Source organism: Cyprinodon tularosa, unplaced genomic scaffold (assembly GCF_016077235.1).
Source record: "Cyprinodon tularosa strain WSP-4 unplaced genomic scaffold, ASM1607723v1 ctg529, whole genome shotgun sequence".
Taxonomy (NCBI): domain Eukaryota; kingdom Metazoa; phylum Chordata; class Actinopteri; order Cyprinodontiformes; family Cyprinodontidae; genus Cyprinodon; species Cyprinodon tularosa.
Window position 1 is genome coordinate 172,302 of NW_024039262.1, and position 17,699 is coordinate 190,000.

Genomic DNA, 17,699 nt, shown 5'->3' on the forward strand with positions numbered 1-17,699 from the left:
TGCACGCCCAGCAGAAGGAAGTTGGAGGGGATTTTGCTGGGAGTTGCAGGGAAGTTGGCTGCCATTCAGCTGGCGTTGGACTGGGAAGGGCCATTTTGAATGGCTGCTGCTGTACATGTGTGCCTTTTTTAATCGAATTGAATTCACCTTGAGTCGTCTCCTAGTATTTAGCTGGAGGTAACAGACAGTTAGCTTCTACCATTCTAAGCATTTAATGTAAAACGTCTCCGAAAAGCCAAGAGGCGAGGTTTTTATCAGCAAGCATCCTGACTGCAGAGAGGTTACATAAGTTAAAACATTTTACCTGGTGGCAGAGTAAACTTTTATTTTTTTAAAATCTTGCTTGAATAAATTAAGAAGGTTGATGAGTAAGAATCTCCCAAAGTCACCGCTATTAATCAGCTTCATCTTCATGCTTCAACAACAAAATCTTTTCTTTTCAGCCTTTCCCTGTTTTACCTCCGATTCTCCTGTTTGGACGGGTTGCCATAATAATGGCTTTATTTCGCAGGAGTTCAGGGAACATTTTTAGGGCTTCCATAAACAGTCAAGTACAACTCCCATGTTACTTTAACTCTGAGTGTTGGAGAGTGAAAAGAGGGAGCGAGTCACAGAGGAAAACCAGGACAGGAGGCCTTCTGCTGCTGCCTGTATCTGCTCAAAACTGGAAGCTGCTGGGTGGAAATGGTAACCTCTGGTTGTGTGTCTCCCCCCCCCAGCCGGCTAACATCCTCCTGGACGAACACGGCCACGTTCGGATCTCGGACCTCGGCCTGGCCTGCGACTTCTCCAAGAAAAAGCCCCACGCTAGTGTGTAAGTGCTAACGTCTGATACTGACAATGTTTAGCTCTCAGGAAGGAGAAGCTTCTTGCTGGGGAAGATTCTCAGTCATCCAGGTCATAATCATTCCATGGACTTTGTTCCCAAGTTTGAAGAAGTTTCGCTTCACATCCAGCAAGCTTTTTCAATTCAAACTGTCAGGAATAGAAACAGACAGGTACGGGGTATTGCTGGCTAACAAAGAAGCCATACGACCCCCGTTCCAAAGGGGTGGACCCGTCCATCCGTTTCAATTTGCATGTTTTCCAAACAGAAACAAGGCTTTGTTCGGCTATTGGATAAAACCTCGAAATCAACGCTATTTCTGACATTTTGAATTAAAAATGCTTCCTGGATGGGAAGTGAAACGTATTCAAACTTGGGAACAAAGTCCAGTGGATTTTTTTTAACTTTTTTTTTTTGGCAGGATAAGCTCTGTTTTTTGAAACATTGAGCAGCAAAGAATCTAACATGATATGAATTTGATTTCTTGATGCTGGAGTTTGCAGGAACTACTGCTCTACTTTTTCATTTCACAACACACTTCATCTCGGGCACTTTACAGTTCAACCAGATCATCCAGTTTATTCAAAGTTTTCTATCTAATGAAAACCAGCTGATTGCATCGACTCATTGGCTCTTCAGCAATCCCTCACACTAAGCATGCTTGTAGCGACAGTGGAGAGGAAAAACTCCCTTTTAACTGGAAGAAACCTCCAGCAGAACCAGGCTCAGTGTGAGCCGCCATCTGCTGAGGCCGACTGGGGTTCAAGGAGAAGCTCAACAAGCTCCACAGGCGGCCCCGTCCAGGAAACACAGCCAGGCAGACGAGCTCAGAGCCAGCTCCCATGTCTGAGGATACAGAGAGCACATGTAGCTAGTCACAGTCAGAGAAACAGGACTACACTGAAAAACAGGCTGATCTCCAACATCTATTAACAAAGGTGTTGATGGCAGCAGTTGATTTCAATTCAATTCAGTTTATTTATATAGCGCCAAATTCACACCACATGTCATTTCAAGGCACTTTACAGTTCAACCAGATCATACAGTCAAATTGATACAAAGTTTTCTATCTAAGGAAAACCAGTTGATTGCATCGACTCATTGACTCAAATACAATCCCTCACACTAAGCATGCTTGTAGCGACAGTGGAGAGGAAAAACTCCCTTTTAACAGGAAGAAACCTCCAGCAGAACCAGGCAAGTTGATGGCAACTAACAGATTCTGAATAATGGGAGAATATAGATAGAATTCTTCAGAAGGGAAGTGCAGGTTATACTTGGTTTGCAGATCCATGCAGCTGAGGTAGAAGTAAACACAAGCTCTGAAAGCCTTAAAAACAATGAAAGCCAGCAGCCAAACATGGCTCTGCTAATGGAGAGAGGAGAGGACAATGCTCAGCCACACTTCACTCCCCCTCTGCCCTGTTCTGGACCAGGAACACCTCAGCCCTGGTGAGGTAACCTCAACAGAGGCTCCTCTTCCTCAGGAAGCTGGAAATGGCTCCTGAGTACATGTGAACCCTTACAGAACCACAATAGAGAGCATCCTGTGTCGAAGTGCAACAGCGTGGTTCAGGAGACCTGCCCGATATGTTACAACAGAGCAGCGGATTGTTGGATGACTTCCTCGATCTGGACTCGGCAATAACCAGACTGCTGACCGCTGTTTGAAACTGTTTAGTCAGAGAAAATCTGACCCATATTTCAGGTTTATAAACTACTGGAAGGACTCCATTAAGCTTTGGAATTGAAGTTATTATAGCTTCTGTAATTAATTCACTGCACTTTAATCAAAGCCCATAAAAAAATCCAACATTTCTATTTAAAAACCTTTTTTTTTTAAGTTATTGAATAGACATATGATAAAAGTAGGGCTGCAAATAGTGATTAATTAGCAAAATTATCAATCTCTCAATACTTATTTCGATGAATAATCAGATAGCAAAAGGTTCCTTTAAGGAGTATTTTTTGAAAATTAAACCAGGTGAAACTAGAACTTTTCCACTTGAGTTCTGGACAGAGGAGATTGACAGAGGAAAATGATTTTTATCTTAAATGCAAAATGCTTACTTTTTTTTTACAATTTTGATGTTATTGCTGCTCTAAGTGGGTCGCTCTGTCAGCTGAAGCCATTTTACAGTCTCTATACTCCGTTTAACGATTAATCGGTTAGAAAATTAGTTGACGATTAATTCAATATGGGCTGCTCAGTGGCGGAGTGGGTAGCGCTGCTGCCTTGCAGCAGAAAGTTCTGGGTTTGATTCCCACCCTGGGTCTTTCTGCAGAGTTTGAATGTTCTCCCTGAGCATGCGTGGGTTCTCTCTGGGTACTCTGACTTCCTCCTATCTAATTATCTCAGCCCAATGGCAAATCATCTTATTTACCTACTCAAATTAAGGTTAAATATACTTTTTTTGAGAATGTTTTACTTATTTCTAGTTTTTTGCATTTTGTAAAACAGAGTAAATGTTCCTCTCTGATTTTTAAATAATGTGTGATTTAACTCTTCCTTGGTGTGTGTTTGTCACAGTGGGACTCATGGCTACATGGCTCCAGAGGTCCTCCAGAAGGGAACGGCGTACGACAGCAGCGCAGACTGGTTCTCTTTGGGCTGCATGCTCTTCAAACTCCTCAGAGGGTAAAAAGCTGCAGCTTTCCTCGCCGCTCTCATCCCCTTACCTTCTCCTTATCGCCCTCCTCTGCCACGCTCTCCACTCCCTCCACATCCTGACTTCCTGAACGCTTTGAAAGCTCTTCTGGCACTTAGCGCGAGCCTCTTTGAGTCCGCTCACATCCCTTCTCTCAGAGTTCCTCTCGCCCGCCTTCTGTTTGCTGTGTTTTTGATCTTGTTTCTCTATGAGAGCCAGTGCGCGCGTGTGTTTGATCTGGAGTGTGTAAATGCCAGAGGTCTGGTCCCAGCAGGCCCAAATCCAGGGAAAGGTGTGTGAGGTGACTTTCCATTGATGTTTGAATCTAAAGAGGAAGAGTTGGTGTGAGACGGAGAGAGAGACAGCTGGATGTTTCCAGCATGAGGAACCACTGAAATACCTCTTAATCAGCGCTCCTGCTGAAGCTCCTGTTCCCCAAGCTGTGATGCAGTCAGTCATTACCTGGAAATCTGACTTTTTCAGAACTGAGCAGTAAATTGTCTTCCTGTGAAAATTAACATATTTTAATGGAATTCAAAATGGGTGTGGCCAAATGACTCTACAGCGCCCTCTAAAGTGAGAAGGGGAAAACCATAAGTAGCAGAGATTTGAGATTTGGCAGGAATGTAGATCAGAGTTTGGTCAAAAGGCCACACATGTAGCGAATACTGAAAGCTGCATGAAGGTGAAGGTTCAGTCCAAAAAAGTAAAAAAACAATCCACTGGACTTTGTTTCCCAGTTTAAAGATGTTTTGCTTCCCATCCAGGAAGCTTTTCAATTAAAAATGTCAGAAATAGCGTCGACTTCGAGGCTTTGAAGAGTAGACCAACAAAGCCTTGATTTTGCAAATTGAAACAGACGAACGGGTCCACCCCTTTGGAATGGGGGTTGCTGGGCGTCTTTAGTTAGCCTCCAATGTTCCATACCTGTCTGTCTCTTAAAGAGGGGTCGTTAAAGGGAATTGTTGGCCTGGCTGGATATTATTCCACGCCACAACGCATGAGTGGACAATCAGGAACTAGCTACGGTCCAGGCGGTGAGGGAGTTGGGGCAAGTTTGTGCGACAATGGAGGGACATGAGGGTGAAAAAGAGTGGGAATCCAGGATGAAAAAGGGTCCCAGCTTTCTCTCACACCTCACTCTTCTAGCTGGTCCATCTTCACGAGTCTTTTTCCACAATGGCGGTCATACAAACAAAACAAGCCGGTAAGGTACCAAACTGGAAATGCGCATAGTGTAGAGCTGATGTAGATTTGACCAATCAGAGGCCTGCTGTCTGCGGCACTGTCTGCGGTAACCTACAGTTTTGGAGAGGTGCAGCAGAGTGTCTGCGAAATGCACGGACGACCTGGTTTCTGTGTATAAATCAGCCGTAAGGCTGCAGAAGCTCCCGACTCGGCACACGGACGCTGCGTGATGTTATTGTTTTCTAGGCAACCCCAATGTTTTACATCATGCGGCAACGTTCAGCCAATCATCTAGCGCAACGTCACTGGCATGTGCAGAACTCAAGCAGATCTGGTCCCTACACCCTCAGATTAGGACATCCACTGGATGGATGGATGTGACTCGTACAGAAACAACCTCTACATCCAGATAGTCTTTTTACACTGAGCTCTGATCATTAAAGTTATTCTAATCTGCAAATATTAAATGATCTTTAAATAAAACCAAACTATTTTTTGTTAAATATCTGCTGTAGGACCCACATACCGGCTGTCGCAGGTTCGAGTCCCAGTCCTGCTGACCTTTGCTTGATGTCTCTCTCCTCTCCTCTAACCTCCCTTTCCTTTCTCAAGGAAAGGACACTAGAAAAAATCCAAACCAAACCTCCTGACGACTGGTTAGAAATCAACATGGAATATGGGACCATATTGAGGTTTTATGCGATGGCGCCATTAAAGCTGTTGTTTTTGTTAAACCTGCAGCACCTTCACTCCCTCACGCTGTCGGTTAAACAGCCCTCAACTCTCTGACACACTTCTGGTTCTGACTGGACTCCTGGTTCTGCTGCAGCCCAAGTCTCACTCTTCGTCTTGTTCTCAGCAGCCGTTTCTTTCAACGTTCAGCCTTTTTTTCTGCTCAGACACAGTTACTCGTCTCTCTTCTTTCAAGGTAACCCTTGGCAACAGAAGTAGACAATGGGTCGCTCTTTTTTAAGCAACCGGTCTGGTTAGATGGATGGTTTCAGCTGGACGAGTCCAGCTTGGAGTCGATCGTTTTGTCGCTGCAGAAATACAACGGATATATTCTTTAGTCGGAAAGGAATGTTTTTAATCAGTTCTTCTTTTTTTTAATCCATTGCATTTATTCAGAAACCGATGCAAAAGCGCAGAGTTTTAACACATTCATGACCGGGTCTAACTGTGATGACGGATAAAACATCCAGGCTTTCTGAGTCAAATATGGGTCTGTTCAGAATGATTAGGCTGCAGCTTTTATAAACACAGTTTCACATTTTAACTTAGAGGGGAGGAGAGTGGCCTGTTTGGAAAAGAGCCAGTTAGGTGATGTTGCTTCTTTGCAGCCGCTTTCTTCCCTCTTTCCCCTCACTTCATCTCCTTCTTACTGTTTCCACTTGTCTTCAGTGACGTTATCAGGCTCTCCTGTCTGTCCTCTGCAGGCACAGCCCCTTCAGACAGCACAAGACCAAAGACAAACATGAGATAGACCGCATGACGCTGACCATGGTAAGACATGTCCCTGCAGCTGCAGGTAGACCTTCATTACACCTCCAACCTCCTCTCTGTAAACACGCTATAAAGACTGGAGGCAATATGAGTCTTTACTCAAGTCAACTTCACTTAATTCCACATGCACACAATATTTTATGGATGCACAAATGAAGTGAGCAGAGTCCAAACGGAGCTGCGATCAGGTCGAAGTTGCTCTACAGATAGAAATGTTTCCATGATCAGTGGAAGAAAAAAAAGATCCAGCTCTGCTCACTGGGTCAGAGGTCATCGCAACGCCTCCAGTGACTTGTAGGCAAAGTATTCACACCCCATCAACTTTATCATGTATGCAACACATTTTTATACTTAAGAAAAATGTTGGACCTGAAACTATTAACAACATTAATAAATTTTGAAATAATTATAGTAAATATATTATAGTAATTTACTAATTTAAGGGTTAAATTCATCATACAGACTTTAAAAACCTGCTGAGAGAAAAACAGACTTGGAGCAGAAGTTAGGTTAACTGAAAAGTCCGGTCAGCAAGGAATAATCAATGGATCATTATACCTAAAACTAACATGTTTGCAGTGATTTAATGAATTTAATGTTAATCAGTAACCAAATAAAAACAATATTTTTTGCCGCGATGACTGAGTCTGGGAGCGGCCATTTTTGCCCAAATATAGTAATACCTCCCTCCTGCCGTTTTCCAGCAGTGATGTCACGGTGCGGTAAGCCTAGCGCCATTCTCCCCGCTTTACAAGCAAAATCAATGAGAACTACTAGACACATCTGCAATCAACAACAATTATTGAAGATTTCCAGAGGACTTCACCATTGAAATTCACCAGAGCTATAGTTAATAGTTGTAATACATCGGGTAAAAGTGAAAAAGAATATTAATTATTTCACCTTTCCGATTCCTGATCCTCCATGGACGGGTTCGTTGTTGCATTGCCAACTGGAAGAGGGAGGATTTGCCATCAAACTTCTGGCCAGAGAAAAAACCCTTAATAAGTAGCCAACATTTGTAAGAAGAATGTTTTCAAGAATACTTGGATAATAGCGCGTTGTGACAAACACCAGATACAGCACTGGGACTTGATCAACAGCCGATACCGCACCGTGACGTCACAAACCAGTAGGTGGCAGTAGTGTTCTTTGACAAACATGGATGCCTCCAGTAAAGCACATTGAAATGAAATTACTCTGAATTAAAAACACTTATCATTTATTGAACAGTATGTAATAATTTCATATTTAAAATACTTTCAGAAGTTTGAATTCTTTATATGAGCGGACTATTCCTTTAACAAAAAATATATACAACACATTTTTATACTAATGAAAAAAATGGACCTGAAACCATTAACAATATTAATCAATTATTGAAATAATGTCAAGTAATTTGGTAATTTAAGGGTTAAATTCATGTATAAACCTGCTGAGAGAAAAACCGACTCGGAGCAGAAATGAAGTTAAAACTTTATCGAAAAATATAAACATTTTCCATTTTAGATTGTAAAAGTAGCTTCTTTGTAAATATGCTTTATTTGGATCCCTGGTGATATTCTGTTAAAGCAGCACTGGTTTAATTCTGATCCAACTGTTTTTCCAGATTAATCAATAGATTAATGGATTACAGAACTAATCGATAACTGCACCCATAAAGCTAACAGCTGTTGGTGGAGCTCTGCTCAGAGCTGGTTTTATAGTAAACTAGGAGAAAACGAGGATTTGATTGGCATCAAATTGTTCAGGAAGTTGGACGTCTGCGCTGCTGAAAGCATCAGTTCAGTTTATTTCTAAAGCTCCAATTCACATCAAGTCATCTCAAGGCACTTTACAGTTCACCAGATCACCCAGTCAGATTTATTCAAAGTTTTTATCTAAGGAAAACCAGCTGATTGCATCGACTCATTGACTTGAAGGCAATCCCTCACATTAAGCATGCTTGTAGCGACAGTGGAGAGGAAAACCTCCCTTTTAACAGAAGAAGAAACCTCCAACAGAACCAGGCTCAGTGTGAGCGGCCATCTGCTGAGGCCGACTGGGGTTCAAGGAGACAGAAGCAGAGATACAAAAAGCAACTGTAAAAAGTGGCCCTGTCCAGGAAACACACAGCCAGGCAGAAAAACAGACAGTGACTGAGAAAAAACCTCCAAATTTAGCCTGTTATGTGTTTATCATGAGAATTTACACAGGAATCCGCTATACAGGAAACACGGTGATGGCAGCATCATGCTGTGTGGATTCCTGTCTGCAGCAGGGACAGGCTAGCTCAGGGCTGTAGAGGAATAAAGAAGAAATGGCTGAAATGCTCCGCTGGACTTTCCTTTGCTTCTCTGTCTGATCCATCTGCTTTAGATGCCATGATGAGTCACGCTCAGGGTGACTTACATCCATCCAGCCCACTGACACCATGTGCCTCAGTCTGAACCAGCATTTGATGCATCCAAAGTGGACCTAATCGAGTCCAGTTCATTCATGACCCCCCCTCCCATTTCCCACCGTTTGCAAGAGTAGGATGTCTAAACAGAGAAAGTATGATCCCAATAAACCCAGATTAGGATTTAAATCTAGCCACTCAATCTGGTTTATCCTCTAACGCAGATAATCTGGGTGTGAGAGAGATGGCTGCCAGCGGCTGTGTGAAAGACTGTGAGAGAAAACGGTCTAAAAATACGGCCCTGGTCGTCTGTGTGTTTATTAAAGATGAGGAATGACCCTGCTGCATAAAGAAGAAGGAAGCAGACACCTGGGGGGGAGAGATGGATGGAGCGGGGCCCGCTCGCTGGCACCTCTGCTCTCTGAAACATCTCCATTCAGCAGCAGACAAACGAGCTGCGGCAAAGATTCTGTCAGAGAAGGTTGCTTTCGACGCTCATTACATCAGACCTTCTCAACCGGTTCCCTCATGAGACTCGCTGCTCCATGTTTCCTTTCTGGTTCAGTTTTCTCTTCTTCCATCTCGATGCAGTGGATGGTTTTCTCCTAAATCATTCCTTCTCTGTGAAATTCAGCCTTAATGTTTTGTTTGGCTGTTTTGCTGGTTTTCCAGCTTCCCCGCGGCCCCCTGATCAGCCTGGGTTGGATTTCCTGTTGGCTGCTCTGTTCACAGGAGCCTTCATCTTTAACATGGATATCAATCAGTTCTCCAAACAGATCCGCCATCAGAGCATTGAACCCACTGATCTACATTCACTGGATTGCTGATAGAACGTCGGTAGTACAGGTTGGAGTGAAGCCACCGGGAGCCATATTGGTACCCTCTAGTTAGACTGGTCGCTACAGCATCAAACATGATGATGTTCTCCTTTTCAGGGGAGCGTAACGCTTTTAAAATAAAGATAAATTAATTATTTTAACACACACTGGCTGTTTCATAGCATCAGCATTATACAAAGAAAATCGGCACATCACATTGCATAGTCATTATGAAGTCAATGGTCATGCAAGCTAACACTAACTCAACGATGAGTTTATTACTTTAATTTTTCTGTAGCTGAGTTAGCGTTAGCCTGCATGATCGGCTCCGTGATGCTGGTTTACCTACAGTATAAGCGTCACAAGCGTCACGTCACGTGACTAAGAAAACCTAACGGGATTGGCTGGGTGTTGGACACCACAATCCATTGCTAATGCCTGTGAACTGAAGTAACCCTTCCCTCTTTACACTGAATTTAGACGTCAATTTAACATGCAATATATTTCAGCTCATGACTTTTTACAATGAGAAATACAACAAACAAAAACGACAGCGTCATCCAACTAATAATGAATTATTACATTGACATTTCAGTTGATTACTTTCTATTTACTCCACTTTCTATTTTCTAACTTTAGACACAATGTCAATGGCTAATAGCCGGACTAATGTTACGCCACATACTATACTTTGGGACACATCAGCGTATGTGTGGATTTCCTTGGTTAGTTCATCCACTGACAGTGAAATTACCAGTGGAACAATTTTCCCACAACAAAGGAGCTGCTTGGTTTTGCAGCCAAATGCTAAACCTGTAGGCCTTTTTACTGCGCATCTCCGTGGGACTGGGGAGTACCAATATGGTGGCCAATGACTTCACGTTTTTTAGGCTATCAGCAATCCAGTGAATAAATAGAGATGAGTGGTTGAACCCAGTCCTTTCAGCAGCATGTTGGTTCCCTTTCTATTGGCTCAAAAGCTGCTGATCTTCCTTAGGGCGCCTGGGATTGTGGGTATGGGAGAACCTAATGCCAGGATTAAAGGCGTGCTTAGATGAGTTTGTCCACATCTGGAATCACACAGAACCTGCAGGTTTAGTTTTTTCGGTTGTTGAGACAAACATGGAAAAAAAACAAAAAGGATTCCTTACTTTGAAAATGCAAACCTATTAAATATTTTTCTCGGTATAAAGATGCAGTTTGAGCTCCACGGTAATCACTGTTAGGTTTTAATGTTGCGTCTATAATCCGCAGTTAAGCTGCAGGCAGGATTAACTCTGCTCTAGCACCTGGGTTATCATCCAGGTGGGATGAAGAAACACATCCTCAGCTGGAACCAGATGTTTACATTTAGAAAAAGATTTTGGTTTTGAAGTGATTGTTTAGGCCAGTGGAGACAAACTCAGAAAGCTTTGGCCTATGTTCACACTGCAGGTCCACTTTTGATCAAATGCAGTTTTTGAGACATCCGTAAACGGCGGCGCGCTGTTTACAGATGTCAGGACAGAGGTTGACATCAGCCGACAATAATGATCCCATCATAAGACAGAGAAAGTTAAGAAAAAAGAGATCAGAGCTGTTTCCAGTGCTTTTTTTGTGGAGCAGTGATTCCTCTGCTGGAGGGAGAGTCTGAATGAGTGAGAAGTCGGAGCCTTGAGAGGAAATGAAACACGAGGACACTTTTAAAACAACCGATACGTTTCACATGTGGAAATGGCCTCATCTGACCTTTGGAAACTTTCAGAAAAGTCAGAAATGAGCCACGTATGCACAATAAAATCTGATCTGGGTCACATATGCCTGCAGTGTGAATGTAGATATAGATCCTTCCCTGCTTCAACACTTCTGAATCAAAAGGCTCCTTAATAAGTTCTCAAAAGACTAATGATCTGATTATTTGACGTCAAAAAAAGTTATTTCTTCTCAGTTATGCTAAGTTTAGACCGCATGCAGCAGGAGAACCAAAAACCCGCGTGCTGCTTCATTTTTGATGCTTGTTCAAGTGTAGTTCTGACCAGCAGCTAAAGCATCTTTGCTGCTCTAGCTGTGCGGTCTAAAAGCGGTTCTGATGCGCTATGGGCTGAGCTGCCCAAACCTTTCTCTTCCTGTAACAATGGCAGCTATATTTTCTGTAATCAGAAGGTAAAAAGTAGTCTTTTATATGTTTTTCAGTGAGAAAGTTGACCTGAAAACTTAATCTGTGCAGTCAGTTCATCCAGATTACAATCCTGCCTTCAAATATTGTTTCACTGTCAGAGCCGCTCAGACCCCCGTACACCAGCGCTGCTCTGTCACTGGGAATCCCATTCAATGGCAGCCTCTGGCCCGGTCCCCTCTTCGCGGTTTTCTGCTACTATAATCCATACTGCAGGTGCCAGAATAATAAAATCCAACATATTTTAGGAGGCGCTGCTTAAAACACGCTGCAGGACCTTTTGCTGTGCCTTAATTGGAGTCAACCGTTGACTTTTCATTTGAACTAGCTGCTTCTGCTGCTTGCGGTCTGAACGTAGCATTGCTGTTTGAGATAAAATTAGATTCCTGTCCTAATCGGTTTATTTTATTTTAGACATATTAAAAAACAAAAGAATTTATCAATTAATATCTATAAATATATCTGTAAATATGTAAATGCTGATTCACTCACCTGCACACATAGATGATGCGTACGTATCAGATAAGAAAAGTAATAAGTTTACCTCTGCTTATCTGCCTGAAAAGGAGACATAAACGTGTTCAACTTTGGCTCTTATCTATATTTAATGTATTATATCCTTGTTTAAACTCCTTAGTCGTCAGTTCTGTGTAAATAAAACTCTGTTTTCAGGTGGTGGGAATTAACTGTATGGATATGAATTTAAAACCAGACAATGAAAGATTAGAATGAAGATAAAAATTAAAAAAAGAAAAACAGCCTAAAAAAATTAATAAATTTGATAAAATAATGTTTGGACTGTCGATCATCTATATAGTTTTACAATAGTGAAAAATAATGAATAAAAGGCCTAAATGGTATTAACATTAATAATACAGGAACGAGCATCACTTCATAGTGTTATTACACATTTACATGAACGCGCTTCGTCCTAAAATAAATGTTTAGTCTTTGGTTCTAAAATCAGTCTGTTTGGGTTTGAATCAGAAAGAAAGTTTGATGGTTTAATTTATCCTAATATATACTGTCGCTGGTGCAGAGCAGCTCAATAAAAAGCGTTTTGCTGCCACCTAGAGGCTGGAGGTTTAAGAGTCAGAAAATACATTTTAGTTCCAGCTGTTCTGCTCTGAGGAGTGGGCTAAAATCCAAACTATCACCAGAAACTTGTGGAATTCTGCTTTTTAGCTAAGTTTGACTAAATGATGAAGAATTTGTCCTAAATTGATTCATTTGAAGAAGAGAAAAAGTAGATATTTAACTGTGTTGTGATCCTGTTAAGCAATTGAATTCAGTTTATTTATATAGCGCCAATTCACAACACGTTATTTCAAAGCATTTTACAGTTCACCAGTACAGTCAAATTGAAAAGTTTCAAACAGGAACAGACCAGATGAAGCTACTCTTAGAAAAACTATAGCGATCAGAATGTTAGAGATTTAACAAACATATTCTGTGGAGTGGGAGAATAGAGATAGAATGATAAAAAAGTGGTCCCTATGTCCTCCAGCAGTCTAAGCCTATAGCAGCATAACTATAGAGATAGCTCAGGATAACCTGAGCCACTCTAACTATAAGCTTTATCAAAAAGGAAAGTTTTAAGCCTAGCCTTAAAAGCAGGCTTGTTATCTAGCAAACATAATGATGTTAATCCCTGTTGACTCAAAACACAAGGAGTTTGATTTAGACAGTGGGAGGGAAAAAAGACTCTGCTCTTCATAGTGTGAACAAATATGAGGTTTCATCTGAATTCTTGTTTGTGTAAAACTGCGCCGATCCATCCTGAGACCTCTCACTCTGACGTTCCTTTCCTCTTTCTTCTGTTCCACGCAGAATGTGGAGCTGCCGGACTCATTCACCCCAGAGCTAAAAGATCTCCTGGAGGGGTTGCTGCAAAGGGATGTGTCCAAGCGGCTGGGATGCCAGGGCCGAGGGTATGAACCCGTCATGCTCACAGAGCAGCTTAGCAGTTAGCTTTGAGGTGGGAATGGTTAGGACTGGAGTCACTGGGGGATCACTGGAACTCAGCTCGGTTCTTCAGTGGTTTTATTTTATATCTGCATGACTGAAAGACAAATTTATTAGCTTTCTGTGCAACGCTGCCACCTAGTGCTGATGTGAAGTCTAACAGTTGGGTTTGTGTTCCCCACACCTGCAGAGCACTAGAGGTGAAGGAGCACATGTTTTTCAAAGGTATCGACTGGCAGCAGGTGTACCTGCAGAAGGTGAGTGAGCCTCCTCCCTTTGTTTTCACCTTTGATTTCTCTCTGAGCTGCTGGCGACTTTTTCCTTCTGCATTTATGAAAGCTGTATAAAAATTATTTTTATTTAACAGATGAGCAGTCAGAACTCCATGCCCCTGATTTAGCTGTTTATTTTGGGTTATTTTGAAGTCAAAAAGAAACCTGAAATGCTCGCTGAACGCTAAACGTAACCTCTATCATCAGAGTCAGACTTAACTGTCAGCGAAAGCTGTATTATTCAGAAATCATTTTGATGTATTCCAAAAATTAATAATGTCAGAAAATATCAGCCTGCATCTAAAATCTTAAATATTAGATAGAAACTCTGCTTCTCCTTAAAGCCTACGTAAGCCACTGGTTAATAATAAATGGGTCAGTTCTTCTCTAAGGTGTCTGAGGGATGCAAACGTGTAAATCTTTGATTTCACAGCAAATTCAAAATTCAATTCAGATTATTTCTATAGCGCCAATTTACAACACACGTTATCTCAACGCACTTTACAGTTAAACCAGATCATCCAGTCAAATTGATTCAAAGTTTTCTAAGGAAAACCAGTTGATTGCATCGACTCATTGACTCGAAGGCAATCCCTCACACTAAGCATGCTTGTAGTGACAGTGGGGAGGAAAAACTCCCTTTTAACAGGAAGAAACCTCCAGCAGAACCAGGCTCGGTGTGAGCGGCCATCTGGGGTTCAAGGAGACAGAAGCAGAGATACAGAAAGAAGCAGTCAGAGGCCAGTCACAGTCAGAGAAACAGGACTACACTGAAAAACAGCCCGATCTCCAGCATCTATAAACAAAGGTGTTTATTGCAGCAGCACAGCTGATATTTTTCTCCAGGATGGAGTCACAGCCAAACAGGAACAGACCAGATTAAGCTAATATGATGAGAAAAAGCAGAGAGCATAACATTAGAGATTGAACTAACAAATTCTGCAGTGGGAGAATAGAGAAAGAATGAAGCAGAATGACGAAAAAGGGGTCCCTATGTCCTCCAGAAGTCTAATCCTATAGCAGCATTACTGTAGAGATAGCTTAGAATAAAAGGACATGAAAACTAGTTAGAAAGCACATAATAAACTATAAGAAAAAAATTCTGCAAATTTAAAAAAAAAAAAACAACAACTTCAAGTTAGGAAGCTGCAAACTTGAAGAGCTGCAGACCACTAGGGGGAGCCGTTCATCAGGTCATAAACATTACTATAGATAAATATTTATGGACTCTAAGCAAAATGATAACGGGATGCCGTCCATACGACTTCTGAAGGGAAGGAAGAGAAGGCAAATTTTCCTCTGAATCTCATTTTAAACATTTATTCTCTCTAAAGGTGCGTTTGCATCAAACAGTTTACCAGCTGGACTGAATGATTTGTTTTGCTGGAGAGCGGCGAGTTTTTGGCCAATTCAGCAGAGCGGGCCCCCTGCTAAGTACGCAGGGTGAAGTTAACAGGGATCTAAAAATCTTTTGTTTACATTAGGTTAAAAAATAAAATCAGAAATAATTCAGTCAGATGGGGGGGTGAGACTATGGAGGACGAGGATTCAGTCTGAAATTGGAAACAATGAGATCTTGTATGACGGCAGAAAGGAGAAGAAATGAGAGCAGCTGTTTGGAGGCAGCCTGATCCTGTTCCCAATGCTGTCCTCGGACATAGGAGACATGACGGCTAATCTGTCCAAAGCATTTCTATGATTACTGCAGATTTACCAGAAATTGTTGCTCTTTCACTTGACCATCTTCTCTCTGTTTCCCCACTGCAGTACCCCCCTCCTCTAATCCCACCCAGGGGAGAGGTGAATGCTGCCGATGCTTTTGACATTGGCTCGTTTGACGAGGAGGACACCAAGGGCATCAAGGTATAAAAGACTAAAGCCTCCAAACGCTACATTTCACAATGCAGCTTCTGACGGGATCCAGAGAATCTATCAGTGGACTCAGCTTCTCCCTTTGACCCTCACTGCTCCCGTCTTTACCTGCAGCAGAGATCAAATCATTATGGACTCATCCATATCAGTATCGGTCCCAGTACTGAAGCAGGTTCTAAACCCAGTATCATTAAAAAACGGACCAGAACCATCAGGCCAGATCTGTTCAGTCTTTAATGTTCAAATTCTCTCACACAAGAAAGTTTGCTTCTTTATTGTAATCTGCTGTTTTAATCAGAGTTTGGCCGATACAGGGTGTCTGTTCTGATACTGATTATTTTGACTCTGTCTAACCCAGGGGGGGTCACATTAGGGGCAACCTTTAGGTTCTTCCTTGGTCTAACACACCTGAATAAAGTAATCAGATGATTGAGACTCTGGAGAACTTGCCTACATCCTGAGGAGGTAAGTCAGCTATGTTGGACCAAGAATGAATCAGGAAGTCGCTCAGGAACTAGACTGATCCCCCTCTGGTCTAACTGATCCTGATCCATTGCTTTGCTTCCTCCATTTACATGATAGATGGGCACAAGCATATATGGTCAGAAAGTCTCAATTAAAACAAAGAAAGATCTCTTATGGGATCAAAGAAAACATTAAAGGATAGAAAATGGAGGGAATGATGACAATGGTTTAGCTGATCTCAGGACAGGGTTTCCGCAGGTCATTAAAAATCATTAAAAGTCATTAAATAATTTTTTTTAATTAAGGCCTTAATTTGCATTAAAATTAAAAGATGATTGTGGCATTGAAAAAAAAAACGTTTATGCAAAAAATTTCTTCAGATATATCAGACTGCCTCCAGTTGATCGTAAAGCCGTACGTTTGGAAAAGAAGCTCTAGGCGGAGAAAAAGCTAGAGAATGGGAAAAAGCTAATTTCAACAAAAGTGGCTGGAAAACGAGGAATTGGGGACATGGCCAGCCACACATGAACGGATATAAGGAAATGGCTAATATCAGTTATCAATCTGCTTCTAGATTTATCCCCACCTCCTCTGACCTACTAATCCCAATTGCCTTCTGTTGAATACATGTGTGCTTATGGCCGCCTCCTACATGATGACATTACAGCAAACAGAGTTTTAGTTTCAGAAAACTATCAGCATCAGCAGAGATCTAAGTATCAGAATCAAATCAGAAGTGAAAAAGCTTGGATCAGTGTTTTATGTTCATGGTAAATAATCCAGTTTAGATGCAATTTTGTTTATTTTATAGATTTTGACTCACAGATTATCAAATGCCCTCATATGAATTTCAAAACCTTAGAAAACCTGCAGTTACTAACGCAGTTACCTTTTTTTTTAGTAAAGAGTAATCTAACTAATTACTTTGACTGTAACTATAACACAGTTACATTTGCAGACACCCCGTTACTGCGCGTTACTCAGGTCGCACAATCAACCTTTTTTCATAATAGGACTCTTGCGCGCCTTGTCATGAGAGAGGGGAGGATGATAATGGCTGATGTATAGTGAGATTCCGTCTGTCAGTTGGGTAGGTGGGTGTTTCTGCTGGTGGGTGTTAACGTACAGCACACACAGAGAGATGGAGAGTGAGGAGGACTCCAGCAGCAAAACAGCGTTTTCCTGATGGAAATACCGGTGTTACGTCGAGCTGCGTTTCCCCTGCATCTCCGCACAGCGAGAATGATCAAATGTTAGCCTATAGGGAGAAATCGGGATGGATGGACGGACAGACAGACAGATGGATGTTGCAGTATCTATAACAACCCCTATAAGAAGAGTCATTTACGTTGAGTTGCAATAAATGCAAAACTCTCTGCAGGTTCTTGTCTTTGTTGCCGCTCTATTCAGCTGGCTTTGAAACACACGGCGAGAAGGTGGGGGCTGGGTGGTGAGGGTTACGGGGGCGAGAAACACAGAATTAACGCAGTAGTTACTTTTACTAGTAACTAGTTACTTTTATTGTGGAGTAACTCAGTAACTCAGTTTTTGGGAGAAGTAACTAGTAAATTTAACTAATTACTCTTTCAAAGTAACGTCCCCAACAC

General features: G+C 41.9%; 1 protein-coding gene across 1 annotated transcript in view; it reads left to right on the top strand.

The window, feature by feature from the left end:
- grk3 (G protein-coupled receptor kinase 3) overlaps positions 1-17,699 on the top strand; it is a 108,453-nt gene that overhangs the window by 83,969 nt on the left and 6,785 nt on the right. The window contains exons 12-17 of the mRNA XM_038304215.1: positions 720-814; positions 3,357-3,464; positions 6,099-6,165; positions 13,349-13,449; positions 13,674-13,740; positions 15,523-15,618. Of these exons, the coding sequence (XP_038160143.1) occupies positions 720-814; positions 3,357-3,464; positions 6,099-6,165; positions 13,349-13,449; positions 13,674-13,740; positions 15,523-15,618 (534 nt within the window). The remainder of the gene's footprint in view (positions 1-719; positions 815-3,356; positions 3,465-6,098; positions 6,166-13,348; positions 13,450-13,673; positions 13,741-15,522; positions 15,619-17,699) is intronic.